This window comes from Glycine max, chromosome 8 (genome assembly GCF_000004515.6).
Source record: "Glycine max cultivar Williams 82 chromosome 8, Glycine_max_v4.0, whole genome shotgun sequence".
Taxonomy (NCBI): domain Eukaryota; kingdom Viridiplantae; phylum Streptophyta; class Magnoliopsida; order Fabales; family Fabaceae; genus Glycine; species Glycine max.
The window spans coordinates 44,103,794-44,118,852 of record NC_038244.2 but is presented as its reverse complement, the minus strand read 5'-3'; the positions used below and the strand labels follow the sequence as shown (position 1 = coordinate 44,118,852).

Sequence of the window (15,059 nt, the reverse complement as noted above, 5' to 3'; positions counted from 1 at the left end):
TTGTTAGCATAGCAGCGGTGTAGCATGCAAATATTGTGTATGATGTAGAGAGCTAACCATTTGATCACTGTAATCATTCAAAGCTGGAGAATTGTACATGTTTTCATGTATATAATGATATTAACTTTACTGATAAAGGTAGAATCCAGCTCCAGTTTTGTTTTATGGTCTTGTCATGTTTATATATCTAGTCTAATAGAATCCAACAGTTGAGAATTGGAGGGTCATAGTGTATTCATTTGTCTCTCTTTGTATCTTGAATGCTTCTAATACAGAGGAGGGAGCCAGATTTTTCACTTTATGAAGAAACAAAGTTTATATTAAATTTTCATATATTATATTTAGAGAAATGATATTGACATTCTCTTGACACTTTTTTTAAGCACTCTATGATCACTGAAATTTGTTAAAAAATTTAAAATTTGTGTGGTTTCATTTCTTATTTAATGAATACCATTTATAATTTTGTATTTTTTTTAGTGAATTGCACATTAAGAGTGTTGAAAATACTGAATAGTGTTAGTGTGTTGCTGGCATTTGTCTTATGAAAAATAGTAGGAACATTTTTCTCACATTCTTTTGAATACATTTTCTTTTATTGATTAAAATTTATTAAAAATAAAATTGTGAGTTTTTATATTATATTTAATGATTATTCGTAGCAATTTTGTAATTTTTAATAAATAAAGGGTGTGTGTTTGAAGAAGTATGTTTCTAGTCCTCTTTGATTTATATTATATTGGCTTCTTTTCCCCGCACCTTATTTTACTTCCAAAAGTATATATTAAATGTAGAAATTTCTGAAATGAATTTATGTTCCAGGGAATAATCTTTTTATTTGTGGGACAGGTCATGTTCAAATATTGTGTCTAATTTCTGATAGACATTAAATCTATTTTTTAGGGTTTATTTTATGTCTATTTGAAGACAGATAGACACAATCTGAATACGATTTTAGATGTTAAATTTGACATGGGATGATATCCTCCTTATTCTTTGCTTCCAACTCCTCCTTAGAATAGTTATATAGTTTTTTTTTTTTTTCTCGTATCCTTTTTTACTCACATAATAATATAATTTGAATGTGTCTGTTAATCATTTAAAAGTGGTCAGTTTATGCCTCTACCTGTTATACCATTTGCTTTGCTTATGCCCCTTGTATGATAGTTTGTGTTTAAATTATACGATTGTGTAGGAACTGTGTGCTTTTATGAAGTAGTGAATACAATTATCTCTGTAAGAGTTACTTTTCTTTATTTATCATTTAATTACTATGTTTAATTTAGTATTGTGAGAGCCTTGAATGCTTTGAAGGAGACTGCCTATTAAATTCCATTAGCACTTTTTATTTTGTTGTTTCCCATGATTGTTAATGCATGATGATTGTTTATTGATTTATTTTCGGTCTATACATTACTTTACAAGTATATGTTCTCCAAGATTGGGTTATCTATGTTCTTTATTATTAAACCCCTTTCGAATTTATTTTTTTGATGAAAGGGAAATCCCCCAAAAGAACACTAGAATCCGCAAGAAAACGCAGTAATAGATACATCCGCCATAATGAAACCCCTTTCTGATGTTCCCGAAATTGAACGTTTCTTTTGTGAGTTTACTTGACACTTATTTTGGTAATCACCCCCATCTAGTCTTATAAGGGAACAATTTATATTTAAAGGACAAAGTATGTTATGCTAGATACACACCAACCTTTCTATCTAGAACGACTTTAGATACAAAGAAGAAATGGGATATAGAGGTGTTAATCTCATAACCCCTCAACTCAAATCCTAACGTGAAAGCTAACCTCTCTCTCTCTTTCTCTCTCTATGTGGCGATTTGCTTTGTATATTGTTATTAATTCTTGCATAGTGGCATGTTGTTGTCTCTTTGACAAGTGTATCAAGTTATACAAAGAGTATAAAACGGTAAGATCAAGTATCGAATCCCACAAGGACTATACTTGTACTCAAAGTTATATGTATATCTAACAATTAAACAATTAGTGATTCAAATCGATTGATTAACTACAAGTATAAACTAAAAGGAATTAACTACAAAGTAAGGAAGATGAAGGTTAAGAAACACAAATGCTCGAAGTTGTGAGATGGTGTTATGATGAGTTAAGGAACATATTGGGGGCTCCGCTTACCAAAATTACTCTTGATGTAATCTTAATAGATTTCCCACATCTATTAGTCTATTCTAACTAAGATCCCTCAAGTGAAAGAACCTAAATCATTTAATATCGTTTTCGATCCCTTGATAATTGATTACTAAATGATTTACATTAAGAGCAAAGATGCATGAATAAACTAAAAAAGACCACTCTATCCCTATATATGACTCCCTTTAAATATTCTTTTCAAGTTCTTAGCATACAAATATTTCCCAATATTTATATCCTAAAACAGTATATAAAGATGGATGATCAAGCCATAAGTATGTGAATAAGCACATGGATGAATAATAATAACATTATATTAAAAGATGGTTTAGAATCATTACATCAAAGAGAGATTAGTTTGTAGAGCTTCTAGCAACGAGTGGTTTTAGTCTCTTAGTGTTATGAGAGACTTACAAATATAAAAGTGAGATGAAAGGGAAGAGAAATGGATCAACCAGAGCTCCAGAAATGGATTTTCCTTGCACTGGCTTATTTGTTTTCCTCTACTTCTTTGTTACTTCGTTGTTAAGGAAACAAATGTTTCATTTCCTTTTTATATGCTTCACCAACTGATTGACCAATTAGAACTCTTTTGTGCATTTAACGCAACACTTGCGCTGAGCACATTTGTACAGTTGGATCAAGTGGCTGCGCGCTAAGTGCTGGATGCGCGCTTAGCATGCTTGCTTGTGACAGTTGTCTTTCAATGTGGCTTCTTGTGTTAAGCGACTTGCTTGGGCTAAGCGGTTCTGACTCGCTGAGCGCGACATTTCAATTCATGAATCCTCTTCTAGGCCTTTGTTACAACTCTATAAAATATAACAATAATTACTATAAAAATCATTAACTTTAGCATCTTCTGGATAAAAACTCAAAAGAAGCTAAGTTCCTATAGTTTTAATACAAAATAAGCAATAAAAGAGAAGAAAATGAGATAATTACTATGTGATTTCAGTATACAAATAACATATGCATAACACTTATCACATGTCACGTGAGGCCAATGTGATTGGTGAGTTGACCTTTGACTTTCATTTAGTATTAAATTCATAAGTTCTTATTGTTTTAACATAAAATAAACAATAAAAGAGAAGAAAATGAGATAATTGCTATGTGATTTCAGTATACAAATAACGTATGGATAACGCTTATCACATGTCACGTGAGGCCAATGTGATTGGTGAGTTAACCTTTGACTTTCATTTAGTACGAAATTCATAAATTTGATTACAAGTTGACCTTTTGACTAGGTAAAAAATGGCTCACATAAGTAATATTTAATGTGGTTCTATCTACAAGATCCAAATTAAAAGTGGTGTTTCATATTTTTTATAATACTCAATTCATAATGTCTCTTGCATTAATTATTTGTAGACTAAAATATCTCTAATTAAATGAGAGTTTATAATGATAAAAAAATTAATAGAGAGATGAGTATAAAAATTTAATAAAATTGACGATTTTCAATAATTCCAACTAATCATAAAGAAAATATTTGAGGGAGAGTGACATAGAGAGTGATGCTAACATTCCTCAACTCTTTTTTACTAAGGGAGTTTAATATATTTATCTTTGATTTTCATTGATAAAAAATGCTTAAATATGTTTTTCATATCTAAAAAATAGGTCATTTTCAAGTTGCTACCTAAAATTCATTTTTGGCCTTCTACGTACCTGATTTTTTTATGTTTTAATATAATATTCGTTGTTAATCTCATTCTGTTAAGTGATGACATAATAATCAAAGTGTCACGTCACCAAGTCTAATCACTTAACACATAGTCAAATTGAAGTCATGTCATTATTTATTATTTAATTATTAAAAAAAACGTGACTTCCCATTATCCTTCTTCCCCTTCTCCAACAAAAAACAACCCTGCACCACCACCGTCGTCTGACCCCACACCACCACAACATTGCCATGGAGATGTTGCAAGGGATGCCTCATATTCCAATCATAACCCTTTTGACCCCTCCTTAGTTTGGTTTCACACACAAGGTAGGATCATTCAACTACAAAACACAAACTAGAGCCCAACAACAGAACATCATATTCGTGAGAAACAACAACATTGTAATTGTAACACACACATGTGGGTTTGGTGACAAATAGAAGAAGAAAGGTGAAGAAGAACCTGGAGCATATCACAGACGACGTTGTGGTCACTATGGCAGTCGCTAAGCTCCATTTTGAGGTTTGCGGTGGCACCACCGCAAAGTTCGTCGACGGTGTTGACGACTTGGACCTCTGCAGCAGTGGTGCCTTGGGCGTAGAGGTAGCCCTCACCGAAGACTTTGTCGAAGGGGGAGACGATGACATAGCGAAAGTTGGGGGTGGGGGGAGGTGAAGGAAGAAGGGGAAGAAGGAAAATTGAATTTTTTAAATAATAAAAAATGATGTGGCACTGATGCGTCAGTGATTATACTTGATGGCGTGACACTCTATCTGTCATGTTATCACTTAACAAAATGACACTAACAAAAGGTGGTAAATAAAAATAAATTTCAGGTACATAGATGACCAAAAGTTAATTTTAAGTAGTAAATTGAAAATGATCTATTTTTTAGATATGATAAACATATTTAGGTTTAAAAAAAAGTCTTATTTTTATATTCATTATAAAAATTCTCTTGTTTGGTCAATTAGCCTCATTTATGTCTTTGAAAAAAATAGTAAAAAGATGATATGGCATTCAACACAACTAAAATTAACTATTAAATTGGATAAAAAGATAGTAATTGACCATGAATTATGTTAGATTATGATATATTATACTTAGGTTAAATTAATCATTTGATTTTTATAGTTGACACATTTATGAGATTGAGTTAATATCTGAATCAGAAAATTCTAAATTTTGATCCTTATAAGAAATTAACATTTTGTCCCTATTGTTTGACTATGTTATAATTGGACTAAATGAATGTTGACGCATGCAATAGAAGTCTTATGTGATATACAATATATTAGATACTAAAATAAGTTTTATGTTTTAGTCCTCGTATGAAACTAACATTAAACTTTAGTTATTAAATGAGAATTCATTACTCTTTGTATAAAAATTATTTGATTTGCTTAAATATTGATCATGTTTCTGCTTATGTTGTTGCAGGTGCCATTTCTCAAATATTTGACTTAATCAATCATGTAGATGTAAATTTGGAGGATCATGACTATTCCCTAGCATTAGCATAAGAATGAAAGCTAACTTATTCCATGAGAAATCATTTCTTTATCTCTAACTTTTATTTACTATATTTAAAGGGAAGAAATAACAATGTGAACATTTTTTTGTTAAGTTAATTTTTTCCTCTAATTTATATTTTAGAATTAATTTGGTTGTCTAATTTTTGTTTTATTTTTTTAATTTGGTTATCTAATTCTTAAAATCCATTCAATTTAGTCTTATCATCTAAATTGGGTCAACAATCTTATGCAATTATACTTTGTGGCAGTTTTATCACCACTAAGTAATTTTAAACCGCCACAAAATACACATTTTCTAATAAGGTTAGTTTAATTTAGACGGCAAGATCATATTAAACCAATTTTAAAAATTAAAGGATTAAATTGAATAAAAAATAAAGGATCAAATCGAACATAAATAATAAATTAGAGGACCAAAACACTAATGTAACATTTTTCCCTCAAAATCTTGTGAAAAAGAAATTTGGTGAATTAATGAACTCACTATGACATTGATACGAAATATTATTTGACTTTGTATATTGGTAAAATATACATTAACATATTTTTTTTTATATATTTGTACTTTTATAGTTAATTTTTAGTTATATCTTTGAATCATTATGGTATTTTTGTTAAATATTCATTGACTTTGTCGAAAACTCGTTTTGATTAGAGAACTTGATTGATCACTTATTATATCGTGTCTCCTTCCAACCAAATCCAAATTTTTTATTTTCACAAGAAACCTAAGATTTTATGTAACAAATATAAGTCTAGTTTGAGTATATTATTTTGGTTAGTTAGTTATTTCATGTAACCTAAGATTTTGGTTGACATATTGGGTTTTAATGTAAATTTTAGTTAGTTTTTGGATTTTAATTATTTTGACCTTTCCTCCTTGTTTCTTTAAACACGAAGGACCGAATTCATAAAAAGAAGGAAAGAGGAAGCAAAAGCCATGGGGGGAGGGGGGCAAAACCAAACCCAGGAGGCAAGAAAAAGCGGAACATAGCCTAGACTTGAAAAGGATAAAGCTGGTCTATCATGTACAAAAAGATTACAGGATTACCAAAAGCACGAAAATGTTATAAGATCAACCTAATGTCAAAGTAGTTTCTTTCCAACCAAAAAACGGTTTCTGGCAGTCTAGTTGGAGGATGAAGCCTTTTGCTTAACATTCATCTTTTTCTTGTTTCCCTTAGAAGTGACAGTGGAGAACTCCTTTTCCCTAGGCTCCTCTATTATGTTTTCATCCACATTATATGTCCAAAATTTAGAGAGAAGCTTGAAATCCCGTTGTACTTAAATAGGCCAAAGATTTAAATCTTCCATATATGCAGAATTTGCTGGGATAAGAGCAGTTTGTAGCTGGGGGTACTCCTAGATTTCGGTTGCTTGAGAATCAACAACAAGACTCTGAGTTACAGAATGATGACTACCAGAGTCATTGTCGACATCTTCTAAGGCAAAATGACGATTGCTTCCATCAATTAAATGGCCATCATCATTAACATTAGCTACCAGAGAAGGATAAATAGCCTTCTGTTGTTGAGCCACATGCCTGAATAGAGCATATTTCTATTGATTTCCTCTATTCGATTGTTTGCAACATGACATTGATCACAAAACATTGGCAGTCTTTCGTACTCTACTCCAACATAGAACGCGTAATCTTTATCTTTCAACAAGAATCTCAATATTAAGTTTTTCTGCCAGATCCACATCTACAAGAATTCGAGCAAAATGTCAAAAATTCTTGCTGTGGGTGGCCTCATCAAGAACTATTGAAGTGCCTGGGCTTGTTGCGATCTCAAATATTCTTGAGGCAAGTCATGAATTCTAACCCAACACTGAGTATGGGTTTGTTTCATATTGTTAGGATTAGAATCTGGTTGCAAATTCCATGTACCAGCAACCCATACAACCCTTGAGAGGAGAACCCAAATTCGTAGAACCCTCTTCCAAGAGGTATCACCTTCCACTGCTTCAGAGGTTTCCACAACTTGCTTAGCTTAGATCGGATATCCTCAACTCTAAGGTTTTTCTCCTTTGGCTAGAATAACACGACCATGAAGGTTTTACTTTGCAACTTAACTAGATTTTGTGGAATTAATTTGTAATTGGGCTAATTAGGACCTATATTTTGGGGTAGGATTTAGTTAACCAATTATTAGTCTTTATTTAAACATATCTTTTAGGACCATAGAGACGCAACCACTTATTTCCTTTTCTTTCCTTCTTTTGATAGTTGTGTGGAATGTCCATGAAAGGCTATATGGTCTTGGATCAATTCACTTGTTTAAGATTTCTTTTATCGATCATGAGATTTGGCTTTAAATTGTTTTTCAATTCATTGAAGCATTACCGCAAATACATAACACTTGCATGAACATTTTTGCCTAATAATCATATCATTGTCACACTTACATTCATCACAAGCAAAAACTCAACAACTAACCAAAAAGAGCTTATTTCATTTTCTGCTATTGCCTAAGAAACTTTAAAGTAGAACCATATTTCTTCTTTGTCTTATTATAAGATCATTTTTCATCATCTACTTCATTTAATACCACTAAAAAAAGTTGCATCTAACTACATCATGAACTTGCCATCAATGGAAGGGGGAGTTGAATTAGTTAAACTTAAACAATGTATGAGCATGAATAAAGCAACTTATCCTGTAATACCTACTATATCTGTAGAAGTTTTGGTCAAAATTGGCAGATGTGAAAGTCATACTAAGATCTGCCATTTCCCTACAATGACATATAAATAACCATTTTCAAGTTCCACCCTTAGACTCAAGTGAATCAATACATGGTTGTTGATTTCTCAATGTGTTTGAATGACAATGACACAATAATGCTTCAATTGTTGATATATAGGGGTAAAGTGCAAGAAGCATAGATTTGTGGATGAAAAATGCAATTCTAAAACAAACCTCAACCTTGCATTATATTCGAGAAGAAACTCCAATGGGGATATTCTTAGCTATTGAGGAACACACAAGACTTCCATGGAATAAAGTAATAGTTCTATGATTCTCGCATGGTAATCTTTCCACATTCATTTTCATTGAATATATAAGTTCACAACAAATATGAGATGTTGTAATTGTTGTCGATTTATTGTTATATCCAAAAATAAGGTTATGGTTATTTTATATTCTACACGTGTCTTTTTCATTATTAGTTAGCGAGACGAGCTATGCCATGTGTCATTGTAGCATTGGTTGGTGTGTCTAAGTAAGATGTATTGGGGGTGTGTGCCTAATGGCTATAGAAGTGTATATGAAATGCATTATCTAGATTGTGATTAGATTTGATTACATTAGTTCTTAAACAAATCGCATATCTCTCTTCTCTACGCTGCGTTTACATTTTCACATGCTTGCACTCCATTCTTTGTCTCACTCCTCACTGCAAACCCTAATTTGAAGAAGCTAAAGGAAAGAGACCCAAAAATGGACGAGGCCGAGGGAGGGTACGGTGAGAGCGGCGATCCCATGGATCAGTTCCACCGTAACGAAGCTATATCCGCCGTCGCCGACGACGGTTTCTTGGGCGAGGAAGAAGACGACGATTACGAGGATCTTTACAACGACGTCAACGTCGGCGAAGGGTTTCTTCAATCGTTGCGCAAGAACGACGATTCGGGGTTTCGAAACGACGACGTCGAGGAAAAGAAGCCTCCGCCGCCGCCGCCGGCGGTTCCGGATGCCACTGGGGTCTCGATACCGGGTGACGGTGGCGGTGGAGAGGGTGTCGGTGGTGGTGGAAGCGGGGTTGTGGAATCTAGGGTTTCTGGGAGTGTTGATGGGTTTCAGAATCAAGGGTTTAGAGGGAACGATGTGGGTTCCAAAGGCGGGATTAGGGTTGAATTAGGGAACCAATCTGGGAAACTGACTGAAATTGAGGATCAGGGTGGGAATGATGGTGCTGCAGTGCAGGGGATTGGGCAGCAACCACCTGGTGTGGTTGTTGGGAGTGTGGGAAATGAGGGTTTGGTGAGACAATGTCAAGGTGGTGGTGGTGGTAGTGGAGGAGGAGGGAATGTTATTAGGGTTGGTGGAAATGGTGTTGGGAACAGTGTGAGTGCTGTTAGTGGTGTTAATACTGGAGGAGTTGGAGGTGGTGGTGGTGGTGGTGCTGCTGGTGGTTCTGGTGGTACTATACTGTTTGTGGGTGATTTGCATTGGTGGACTACTGATGCTGAGCTTGAAACTGAGCTTAGTAAGTATGGGCCTGTTAAGGAGGTGAAGTTTTTCGATGAGAAGGCGAGTGGGAAGTCGAAGGGGTATTGTCAGGTTGAGTTTTTTGACCCTTCTGCTGCCACTGCTTGTAAGGAAGGGATGAATGGGCATGTTTTTAATGGGAGGCCGTGTGTTGTTGCGTTTGCATCGCCTTTTACAGTTAAGAAAATGGGGGAGGCTCAGATAAATAGGAATCAGCAGATGAACCCTTCTGCTGTTCCTCAGGGAAGGAGGGGGCCTGCTGATGCAGGGGCTAAGCCTGGCGGGAGTAATATTTCGACAGTTGGTAATTACCAAGGTGGAGAAGGGAATAGAGGTTATGGAAGAGGAGGAGGTAACTGGGGGAGAGGGAACAATCCTGGTATGGGGAATAGAGGGCCTGTTAATCCAATGAGGAATAGAGGTGGTGGGATGGGTGGTAGAGGTATAATGGGCCATGGTGGAAACGGATTTGGACAGGGTATGGGTGGTACCCCTCCAATGTTGCATCCTCAGTCAATGATGAATCAGGGTTTTGATCCTGCATTTGGTGGTCCCATGGGTAGAATGGGTGGCTATGGAGGCTTTCCCGGTGCTCCGACGCCTCCATTTTCTGGGATTTTGCCTTCATTCCCTGGTGTTGGAGGTGTTGGTTTGCCTGGAGTGGCACCTCATGTTAATCCAGCCTTTTTCGGAAGAGGGATGCCTGTTAATGGTATGGGGATGATGCCCGGATCAGGCATGGATGGTCCTAATATGGGAATGTGGTCAGATCCAAATATGGGTGGATGGGGTGGTGAAGAGCCTGGTGGTGGGAAGGCTGGAGAGTCCAGTTATGGGGAGGAAGCTGCATCTGACCATCAGTATGGTGAGGTGAGTCATGATAGAGCTGGGTGGCCTATGAGGGAGAAAGATAGAGGCTCGGAAAGAGACTGGTCTGGTACTTCTGAGAGAAGGTACAGAGATGATAGAGATCAAGGATATGAAAGAGATGCACCTAAAGAAGAAGACATGGGCCATGACCATGAATGGTCTGAAAGAAGGCATCGTGATGATAGAGAAACGGGCCGAGAACGATCTCGTGATCGTGACCGTGAACGATCTCGAGACCGTGATCGTGACCGCGAAAGGGATCACCGTGAGCGTGACAGGCACAGAGAAGATAGGGACAAGTATGCAGATCATCATAGGTACAGAGACCGGGAGGCAGAGCATGATGATGAGTGGGAGAGGGGACGATCATCAAGGATGCACAGCAAGTCACGATTATCACAAGAGGAAGAACACCATTCTAGGCCAAGAGATGCTGATTATGGGAAGAGGCGGAGGCTTACCTCTGAATAACTATGTTTGCTGGCTGTTATTTCTCTGAACACTTCCACTGAGGAAGGAAACAACAGTGTCCAAAAAGTCAGGATTTGTCATTTGCTTAGATTGTCTGGGGCCCAGATGTTGTTGAGCAGCTGTTTTATTTCAATCACTTGTTCTATTTGCTTCTTGTTAGGAGCATGGTTTCTTTCTTCTCTGAGAAAGGTTAGTTTGCGACTTCAATTCTTAGCCTGCTTGTGTTATTACATCTCGATTTGTGATATGAGCTCACTGCCTGTTATAGAACCAGTTGGGAGCTGAGATTATTTTAACCATAGATGACATGACAACAATCTAGAGAAGATTACTGCTTGACTGTTTAGAGTTTTTAGCTAGTAGATTTCTGCAGGGCCCAGGCCAAAGGAGGAATTAGCATGATTGAGATCAAGCCTTTTAATTTTTGCATTTTTTTTTCTTTTTTCAAAACTGAGCCCAGAAGTATAAGCTCAGGCATCCTAGATGGCTACAACTAAAGTACTAAACTATAGCCAACAAATGAGAAGCCTATCAATATGTATCATAAGGTTCAATAAGAAACTTTTAGTTTTAAATATTATCATGATATTGTTTTTGGTATCTGTGTTTTGCTTTTGTTGTGGGTGTTTCATAGATAGAGGGTTTGGGAGTCCTTTTGTTTTCCCCTTATTTGTTTTGTGGTTTTCTATGTGAGGAGTTTCCTTTTTCTTTTCCTTCTGCTTTGTGGTTTCTTTTGGAAAACTTCTTATCTACTTTTTTATTTCCCTCTTATCTAACACTAACGTCTTTAACTCTTTATCTATCTAAATAAATTCTTATTATTTTTTAATTTAAAATTTCCTTTCTTCTATTGTCTAGTTAATGTTTAATTGTTGTATTTCTTTTGTTTATCTGTGCACTTTATTCTATTTATCATCATTGCTTAAAATTCTGCATGAGTTCCACCAAATGCATTTGAAGCTTTTTTCTTTCTCTGTGATCCCCCTTATGATGCTGTATCACTTTCATACCTCTCTGCTTCTGGACCAGGTGGCTGTTTGACTATGGATTCTGGATGAAATGGAAATGTATATGTTGTCTGCTAAACACTTTACGGTCATGATTTTTTATTTTTATTTTGTTGGGCTAATTATGTAAAGTAAACTAAAGGAGTCAGCTATGCAGCTTCTCATTGTGCATATTAGTAACTAGTTTCCCAGGCTGTTCAGTACCCTTCCCTTATGTCTAATAAGTGGTATATCTACACTTGGATTGCTGTATATCAAAGTTCTACTTTGGTAATGTATGTCTTTACATATGGATCCATGGCTACATGTTTCTAGAGTAATAAATTATGATATTGGGATGAGCATATAATATGTAAACATTGAAGCTTCAAATGGTCTGTAATTGCATGACTTTGTGGATTTGCTGAATGCCCAAATATAGTTTTTCCCTTGAAATTTTTAAATTACCAAGAACACTGCTTAACTTCCTTCCTTAGACTATATTTTTAACACTTGTCGAGGTATTTGTTTGAGATATAGTTTTCACAAGTTGTTCCCTTAAAAATACCTAGCCTAAGCTGTAGTAGGATCTTTGGACATGGATATTAAAAGGGTTGAGAAATTAGGGCCATTCTTGAATGATTTGCATTGTTGAAATTGTGGGTTTTAGGAAGGGAAGGGAAAAAAGAGATAAAGGAGAATTTTGCCTATATCTTAAATATGTAATTAGATTAATAATTAATAATACGGACTAGGCTATACAGTAGACAAAGCACTCAGTCAACCCCTATTTATAAAGGAAACAAGTCAAGTGTTTGACTTTTAACTGTGCAAATGGTGAACAAATGTCATACTAAAGATAAGAAAAAATCCTTAAGAATAAGTTTAAGTTTATCAACATTAGATCCCTAAAAACAAGCTAACACAATTCTAATGTGTTATGCTTCATTCTCTTCTGCTAAGGTATTTTGTAGATATTTTAACCCTAGTACATTGTTTGGTGGGTTGTAGTAGCTTTGGCAATAGTGACCTTCTAGTATTGTGCCAAGTTGGGATTGGCAAGAATGATAGTAGGGTCAGTTGGAGCTGAAACCCACTCTTTATGTGTTAATATGATATGGTCAGTTGTGGGAGGAGAGAGAAAGTAGCATAGGTGGAAGAAAATATATGGGTTTGTTGCCTGGAATTTGTGCATGGCCAAAGGGAAATGAAATAAAATTATAGGTGGAGGAAGGACAAGAAAAACTAAGTATAATGTATAACTATTAAAAACGGACTAGACCTAGGTATCATCTCTGAGGAACTGGTTATTGACATAACACAATGACATTGTTCAACAATCCATGTAGTTGACCCAACCTTAAAAGAAAAGCGTTTGTTATTGTTGGTTGTTGAAAACTGTGTATACCAAACTTGGGAGTTCAAAATTTTGTTTTTCTTGGAATTTGCAAGTGGAAAAATAATGGCTTTTAGGTTATGGAGGATGGTATTTGCCATGTTAAAACTTAAAAGTATAAGGTTTAGGCATGGAAGGAGGAAAAAGAAAGTAGGGTGACTTTCAATTAATTCTTTTAGATGATGTCAAAGACAAAGCACTAACCTCTATATAGTTGGAATCAGTACTTAACCTGCTTAATTGTATTGCGGGAACAAATTATTTACTACAGATTAGATAAAATGCCCAGTCTCTAACAAGAAAAGATCCCCAACAATAAGTTAACACAATTGTCCTATAATGTATCATGCATCATTTCCTCCTTCTGAGGCAAAAACTTTTAGATATTCGAACATCAATATTTCTAATAAAATTTGTAGTTATATGCATTTGTATGGTCTAAAACCCTTGGTTTGAAGTATTTTTTCCCCCTTTTTGTATGATTTATACGTGCTTTTTCTTCTTTCTGTTGATGCTTTCTGAATTGCAAACAATTGTCATTGTTATGGGTTTCTGTTTTGTGTAGGACAATTGTTTTGAGAAAGGAAACTGTTCATTCAAACTCTGGGTTGTGATGGGGATCAAGCCTCTTCAATGATGGAGATTCAAGTCATGACAATCCTTTTCTTACATTCATACATTGAGAAGTGGAACTCTTGCTATGAAGTATTAGCTTTTGATTTGAATTTATGTTTCAGTTATTAGCACATGATTAATTAAACCATCAGTGTTGATGTAATGGGTTTAACTTGCTGAAGTCTGAAATGTGTCAGATTATTTAGAACTTATTGTTTGAAATATGTACTAGGATTTAGCAGAGGATGCTGATAATGTGCCGTTTCTTATTGGGTGGCTGTTGTATCTTTTCCCCCCCACCTTTTGGCTGGCTGTTGTATCATTTTTCCCCCACTTCTTTTTTGTTGTTTTCTCCCTCACATTTTGTTAGCATGGCAGCGGTGTAGCATGCAAATATTGTGTATGTAGAGAGCTAACCATTTGATCACTGTAATCATTCAAAGCTGGGTTGTACATGTTTTCGTGTATATATTGATATTAACTTTGCTGATAAAGGTCGAATCCAGATCCAGTTTTGTTTTATGGTCTTGTCTTTTTTATATCTAGTCTAATGGAATCCAACTGTTGAGGATTGGAGGGCCATATAGTATTGATTTCTGTTCTCTGTTTTTTGAGTGCTTTTAATAGAGAGGAAGATGTTTGAATCGAAGTATGGTACTTGATAGAATATTATGGCGGAAGTTGATCCATGTAGCCGACCCCACCTAGTGGGATAAGGCGTTGTTGTTGTTTGTAATAGAGAGGAAGATGCTTAGTCTTTTCACTTTTCAAAGATATAATGTTTATTATAAAAGTTTCATATATTATATAAAGTGAAATGATAGCAATACACTCTCCAACACATTTTTCTTACATACTTTATACTATTAATTGAAATTTGTTGAAAATCTTAAAATTGGGAGGGTCTCAGTCCTTATTTGTTGAATCTTTAGTTTTTAATAAATTGACATGTAAGAGTGTTGAGAAAGAGTGTGTTGCAAGCACTTATGTTAGATTAACTTCCTTTTCCATTGCTTATTTTACTTCGGAAAGTATGTATTGAACTTGTTCTAGAAACTGCTGAAATAAAATGATGTTCCTTGGAATAATCCTTTTTTATATGACAGGACGTCATGTTCAAATATTGTTTA

General features: G+C 35.1%; 1 protein-coding gene across 1 annotated transcript; it reads left to right on the top strand.

Moving 5' to 3' along the window:
* The first annotated feature begins 8,651 nt into the window (after positions 1-8,651).
* Positions 8,652-14,198, top strand: LOC100782869 (cleavage and polyadenylation specificity factor subunit 6). The gene is made up of 2 exons (XM_041017803.1): positions 8,652-11,121; positions 13,880-14,198. The coding sequence occupies exon 1, from the start codon at positions 8,821-8,823 to the stop codon at positions 10,930-10,932; it is 2,112 nt and encodes a 703-aa protein (XP_040873737.1). The 5' UTR covers positions 8,652-8,820; the 3' UTR covers positions 10,933-11,121; positions 13,880-14,198.
* Positions 14,199-15,059: the final 861 nt, after the last annotated feature.

Coding starts and splice junctions, on each gene's coding strand:
- LOC100782869 (XM_041017803.1), top strand. CDS start 8,821: ATGGACGAGGCCGAGGGAGGGTACGGTGAGAGCGGCGATCCCATGGAT.